This window comes from Trichosurus vulpecula, chromosome 4 (genome assembly GCF_011100635.1).
Source record: "Trichosurus vulpecula isolate mTriVul1 chromosome 4, mTriVul1.pri, whole genome shotgun sequence".
Classification (NCBI taxonomy): domain Eukaryota; kingdom Metazoa; phylum Chordata; class Mammalia; order Diprotodontia; family Phalangeridae; genus Trichosurus; species Trichosurus vulpecula.
In genome coordinates this window covers 4261509-4268750 of record NC_050576.1, presented here as the reverse complement: position 1 = coordinate 4268750, position 7242 = coordinate 4261509, and the positions used below count along the sequence as shown (strand labels likewise).

The 7242-nt window shown below is 43.6% G+C and overlaps 1 protein-coding gene across 1 annotated transcript in view; it reads left to right on the top strand.

Moving 5' to 3' along the window:
• Positions 1–3231: 3231 nt before the first annotated feature.
• LOC118847934 (serine/threonine-protein kinase TNNI3K) overlaps positions 3232–7242 on the top strand; it is a 394003-nt gene continuing 389992 nt past the window's right edge. The window contains exons 1-2 of the mRNA XM_036756639.1: positions 3232–3319; positions 3911–4019. Coding sequence (XP_036612534.1) covers positions 3280–3319; positions 3911–4019 — 149 coding nt within the window. The 5' untranslated portion in view covers positions 3232–3279. The remainder of the gene's footprint in view (positions 3320–3910; positions 4020–7242) is intronic.

The window sequence follows — 7242 nt, the reverse complement described above, 5'->3', positions numbered from 1 at the left end:
CCTCCCAGTCATCTAGGCTATCGTCATCAGTGTTAGGGTTCTAAGACCATGAAGACTGGCTTGTTGTGGCTGCTGTTGCCATTGTCCTTACATAAGAACTGGGGTTAAAAGAAATCGAAACAGAAATTCCGTGTGACGCTATGTTTGTATCGGAAGGGAGTAGTGTTGAGCAGCAGAAACGTGATGGCCCCCCTTCTTTGCCTCCAAACCTGCCCTCTCCTAAACAGCCATATTTCTGCTATGGATGCTACCATCCTATCAGTTTCCCACGTTGGTGACCTTACGCTCGATTCCTTCTCTGTCGGTCTAAACGGCCCATCAGTTTCTGCCTCCATGGTGATATCGGCCCTTCTCTTTCCTCAAACTGCCACGAGCTGAGCTCACACCCTCCTCACCTCGGGCGGCACTACTGCAATCGCCTCCAATCTGCTTTTTCCAAGTCAAGTCTTTCTCCTTTGACCCTCCTCCACACACCTGCCAAAGTGACTCTCCTAGAGTTCATGTCCGACCCTATTAGTGCCCTACTCCACAGATCGTACTATGTGCTTGATTCTGAGGATACGGACAGAACCAAAGTAGATCTTGGCCTCTCCTGTGAGGGAGACGTTGAGGTGTGTTTATCATCTTCATTTAACAGGTGGGGAAACTGAGACCCAGAGATTGGAGATGACTTATACAGCCAGAGGCCAGATTGGAATTCCGGTGCTCCTGACTCTAGGTATGATCGATGCAGCTCGGCATCCTGGTGAAGAGAGCACTGTCCCTGGAGCCAGGAAGACCTGAGTTCAAATGTCAGCTCAAAGGCTTATTGCAAATCACTTAGCACCGACCTCCCAGAGTTGTTGTAAGGAGACAACCAGATGACACTTGTCAAGCACTCTGCAAACCTTGTCTTTCTTTCTCTTTTTGTAAATTCATTTTGAACTTCAACACAAAAAGGAAAAAAAAAACATTTCCGTGTATACAGCACAACATAAAAAGAGGATTCAATATGAAGCCACGGATCTCCACTTCACATTTACTTTAAGAAACAAACAAACCAACTATGTAATAAAACCTTCACATCATCTTTGTAGCTGCCCTACTGTTCTGTGCTTCTTCCTAAGTTGTTTCTGCTGCCTGCTGTGCACTTGTGTTTTCTCCCTCTCTCCCCACCCTGCACCAGAGAAGACCGCTATTAGACACAGATATGTGTGTGTAAATATGTACATGTGTGTCTGTGTGTGTCTGTGTGTGTGGGTGGGTGGGTGTGGGTGTGGGTGTGTATAAAACTGTAGCATGCATACTTCCATTTATCAGTTCTTTCTCTGGAAGTGGACAGCATCTTCCTTCATAGGTCCTTTGGAGTTGATGCTAGTGTTTACAATACTCAAAATAACTTAATTGTTCACAGGTGTTCTCTGAACAATATTGCTATGGCTTATACAACATTCTCTTAGTTTTGCTTCTTTCACTCTTCATTATTTCATGCAAATGTTTTCATGTTTGTTTTCTAAAATCAACCAGAATATCATTTCTTACAACCCAGCAGTATTCCATCCCAATCATGTATTGCAACTTGTTCAGCCATTCCCCAATGGAAGGGCATCTATTCAGTTTCCAGTTCTTTGATACCACAAAGAGAGCTGCTATAAATATTTTAGAACATGCAAGTTCCTCTCATTTTAGTCTGATCACCTTGGGAAACAAACCTCGTCATTGTACTGCTGGGTCAAAGGGTATACACAATTAAAGCACTTTCAGCATCATTCCAGATTTCTGTTCAGAATGGTTGGATCAATTCACAATTCCACCGACAGTGTATTAATGTCCCAATTTTTCCACATCCCCTCCGATATTTGTCATTTTCTCTTTCTATAGTTTTAGGGAATCTAATAGTTGTAAGATGATATTTTGAAGTTGTTTTAATGTGCATTTTTCTAATCAATAATGATTTAGAGAATTTTATGTGATTATATATAGCTTTGATTTCTTCATCCAAAAACTGCCTATTCAGGGCCTTTAAGCCTTTTATCAATGGAGGAATGACTCATATTCTTATAAACCTGACAAAGTTCTCTATATATTTGAGATATAAGACCTTTATCCAAGAAGCTGTCTAGAATCCTCCCCCTGCCCCAATTTTCTGTTTTCTTTCTAATCTTGGCTACATTAGTTTTATTTGTACAAAACCTTTTTTAATTTGATGTAATTGAAATTATTCATTTTGCACTTCCCTATACTTGCTAATTCATCAATTATTCTCCTATCTTTGAGTCTGATAGGTAATGTATTCCATGTTCTTTGAGTGTGCTTATGGTCTCTCCCTTTATATCTAGGTCATGTATCCATTTTGACCTTATCTTGGTAAATGGTGTAAGATACTCATCTAAGCCCAATTTCTGCCTAATTGCTTTCTAGTTTTTCCAACAATCTTTGCCAAATAATGAAATCTTATCCCAAAAGTTTAAATCTTAACATCTGTCAAACACAAGGTTACTATAATCATTTGCTTCTGTTTATTGTCCTAAGTCTACTCTGTTCCACTCTGCAGACCTTAAAGATCTCTAGAAATGCTAGTGATTCCAAGTCTTTCCACCCCTGCCCCTCCCCGACCACCATGCTGCCTTTCCCTTTAGTGAGTTAACCCTGTCTGTGCGCAGATGACACTAGCCCGTGTACCTAGTTTAAAACACAAACATACATAAAAATGATGTTGAATTGCATGAAACTGTTCTATTTTCTCACAGACCTTCAGGATTCTTAGTACTTACACCAACAACACCTTCTGTTTAGTGGTTTGTCTTCTTCTAGCCTAGCAGCCCAGGGACTCAAGGCCAAAGTGTGCCGTCTGATCCCCTGCTTCTCTTGCTTTAGTCCCTGTGATAGGAAAGGGGAGGAATTGATAGTCAAGATACGTGGTTCTAATGACTTTTTTTTTGAAAGCCTTAGATACAGCTAAACCACTTTTCAGCATGATCTGTATAAGAAAAAGCACATAATGTGTGAGTGTGGATAGACAATCAATTGATGGAGGCAAATAACCCCATTAAATTGTGTGCAATTTATTTTTTTTGCTGCTGCATTTTTAAGCAAGCTGATTAGTTACCTTTATCATTTTACACTTGAGGGCACACGCGGTTTCATTCTTTTGTCATCATGACATGACATTCCATTTGGCTCCTAGGTTATTTTTAGCCAGGCTATCAGAGTTATTCTCTACTGGATTGTCACCACACTCGAGCAAGACAGCGCATTACTGGGACACCCTCACTGAGACCAAGGCGGAAAAGCCAACTGATGGGGAATTACAAATCCAGACCGACCCAAACTTGCACTGGTAATTAGCCAAATTCTTCTAAAGTATTATGTGCTGAATGGAATCGGAGGCAGCGTGGTTTCCACCTTAGGTCAAGGTTAAGATGCTGTGGAGGAGTATTTAGATCAACTCAGATCATTTCTTTCTGAAAGGTCAGCCGAGAAACAAACAAACAAAAAATGGGGGGGGGACAGGACGTGTACGTTTTATTATCTTGATATAATGTAATTGAAATTGAGTCAGAATACTGCTGAATCTAGGGATTTAAAAATAATTCATTCTTAAGTAATTAGTATTTAAAAATCTCAAACTCAGTTCTAAGACCAGCGATAGCTATAATTAAAATGCAATAAAATCAAATGAAATAAGTAAAATCGATTTTTCTGAGTAAATATATTATCCAAAATAAAATGAGGCCTTAATTATTCCCATTCAGTAGGATTGCATTTTAAATATAAACATCTGCATTTAAAATTCAAAATCAGTGATCTAAACTCGGTATCTCACAATGGAGTATGGAAAGCAAGGCTTTGATTACTAGTGTGCTATGAGCTGTGTCTGCTTTGTGCAGAACACAATTGCAAATCAGGCCCATTTGTTTTCCTTTACTAGATGAGTGGAAGAAAAAAGTCAGCGAATCCTACGTCATTATAACAGAGAGGCTGGAAGATGACCTGCGCCTCCGAGACGAGGAGAAGACAGAACTGAAGCAGGCTTTTAGGTAAGTGGCCTGGAGGAACCAGCTGGACGCTGCCTCTAAAATGGGGACTCTCACTATGGAAACTCCCTCCATCAGTGCTTATAGCTGACTTGACAGCAGCTGCAGAGTCTTGGATCGTCACTCTGAGAGGTGGGGACACATCGTGTATGTGCCCAAGGTAGGGCCTGGATCCACTTCCTGACACCCCACCCCATCACACTGGCTCTCCTGGGCTCAAAAGGCTGCTGGCTTTGGAGATGATGATCCATGGCCAACATTGGTAAAGTACTGGACATTTTGCAGACTGCCTTGCCTGCATCATCAAATGGGAGCCTTCTAGCGGCTCTGCAAGGCAGGGACCCTGAGACTCTAGGGACTCTGATATAATTTGGTGCTTATTTCCTCCATCCATGCAGCTCAGAACTGTCTGCATCTGCCTGGCCTGCACAGTCCTGGGCCCTGGCCCCCATCAGATCACCACAGGCAGCGCTGCGGCCCTTGTTAGACACGTTCTGCTTGGTGATTTTGCTTCCTTCCCTGTGAGCTAACTCCCTCTTCCCATGCAGATGATCAGCTCTCCTTCAGTTTATAATCTTAGAGAAGTGTCTAGACCCCTGAGAGGTTGGATGATTTGGCCAAGTTCACATGGTCATCAAGGGTTGGAGTTGGGCTTTCCTATCCCTCCTGTTCCCTCCCCTCCCCTCCCCTCCCTTCCCCTCCACTTTTCCCTCCTCTCCTTTCCTCCTCTTCCCTCCCATCCCCTCCCTTCCCCTTTTTTCTCCTCTGCACCCTTCCCCCTTGTTACAGTTAGAAAGGAGTGGGGGAAATGAAAGCCGAGGAAAACTGTGTTGACTCCTTTACTTTATAGCCCATTGTAGGAATGCTGTGAACCACACCAGCCACAAGAAGTGTGATCTCACTTCCCTAATGGTGGTAGCAAATTGACCGCCCTGTCCTCCACTGGTGATTAGGGCAAGTCCAACTTTGACAAACCCTTCAGGAAGCTGGGCACTGCTAGGCAATCCCATGAGAGTATGTCATAACCTCTCAGGGCTTCAAGCAGATTTTATTCTGTGGAAGCAGGAAAGAAGTGCATCTGGGGTAGTATCACAACCCTGGAAAGAATAACATATCCAAGTAAAGGGTCAGGGACCCCCGGCTATGAGAATCTTTTAGAGAATTGGTCTTCATTCTAGAGTGGTCACTGAGGCTGGCTGTCAACTGGGGGGCCTTCAGCCACTGAGCCTTGTCCCCTTGAAAAATGGAATTCCTGCCCTGGGACCACAGCAAGAACTTGGGGTTGTCTAGAATCAGCTTTCCTTTATTATTCTCAGAAAACAGGTACTAACCAAGGACCCATCGGCATTATATCTTTTTCAAAAGCAAACCCCAGACACAGTGACATATATACAGTGCTCCTATCTGGATAATAAAATCTCTGTGGATAAAATGCTTTTAAGACTTTTGTCAACAGAGTTGATAAGAGCCAGAAATGGACTTGATTTATGGCCTAGGGAAGAATTGCTTCACATGATGTCCTCCATGGTCTAAGGCAATATTCATAATGCTGACACCGCTCTGGGATGCCCCTGGACTGTCTCCTTTGTGTGTCACCAGTGTGACATAATGGGGAGAGAGCCAACCTTGCAGCCAGGGAGGCCTGGGTAGGAGTCCTGCCTCTGACTCATGCTGGCCATATGACAGTGGGAGAAGTCATTAACCCTCTCAGTTCTCTTGGTTACTCTCTAAGATTTTAGGTTGTCAAGAACGTTCTGATTGATCTGCTTTGGTGGAGGGAGTTTCCTCGTCCTGGACTTCCCTATGTGAATAAATCATAGGTCTGGTCTCTACCGTCTCTCCACTTCATGTCAGATGGCCCAATATTCCAAAGAAGCGTTGGCCTCATTAGGCCGGCATTCCGTCCGATGAAGCCAATCCCAACGCATCCATTTCTGCTGAACAGGGAGATTGATGGATGATAGATAATTAATGGCCAAGAGGTTATAGATAGACTTTGTTGTTGTTCAATCATTTAAGTCATGTCCAACTCTGCATGACCTTATTTGGGATTTTCTTGGCAGAGGTGCTGCTGTGGTTTGCCATTTCTTTCTCCAGATCATTTTACAGATGAGGAAACTGAGGCAAACAAGGTTAAGTCACTTGTCCAGGGTCACACAGCTAGGAGGTGTTTCAGGCCAGATTTGAAATTATGTCTTCCTGACTCCAGGCCTGGCGCTCTATCCACTGTGGCACCAGGCTGCCTCATAAGTAGATAGATAAAAGGAAAGAAGCAGAAAGTTGGTATCAAAGTCAAGATCTGTGTTCAAGTTCTGTCCTTTGTGATTCTGAGGAAATCATGACTTCTTCATGCCTTGGACAACTCTTTGTCTTAAGTTTCAGAGCAGCTTCTGATCATCATTAACAGAGGACATTTTCTCACTAGAAAATTGCAATCATTTCCCAAGCTATGTTGAATATACTTTCCTAATAGCTCTATGTGTAACCGCTTCTGTCCTTGGACCATGGTAGAGGCTGGTGCAGGCCCCCCTAGCCCCACACCTGAACTACTGTAGTGCTTCTGGGGTGAGGGAAGGGAGCTGCCTCCCTCAAGTCTTTACCTGCTCCGTCCATCCTCCATTCAGCCGATGGAGTGATCTTCCTAAAATGCAAGTTTAGCCATGTCACATGCGTGCATACACAAGCACACATATACATATGCATGCACACAGACACATGTGCACACACACATACACACACACTCAGTAAACTTAAGGACCTCCTATCCCCTCCATGAAAAATTGGGTAATCTTCTTTTAGACTTTGACAGCCCTTCCTAAGGTAGTAGCCTCCTACCTTTCCAGTGTTCTTACATTTGACACTCTCCAGCAGACTCAGTGATCCATTGACTGGCCTCCTTGCCTCCAGCTCCATCTCCCCACTCAGGGCATTTGCGCAGGCTGTCCCTCCTGCCTGAACTCTTGTCAGTCCTATTCCTTGGCATGAGCCAAAGCCTCACCTTCTAACAAACTTCTTCATTGGTCCTTCTTACTCCTGCTGCTTCCCCCTGTGGTTTTCTCCAATCCATTGTTTGTGAAGGGTGTTCTGGCATGCTGTTGCCCCTCTGCACTGTGACATCCTTTAGAAAAGGGACTGTCTTTTGTCTTTCTTTGTATCCCAGTGATTAGCACAGTGCCTGGCACATAGGAGGTGCTTCAGCAATACTCATTGATTGACTCTGCACCAA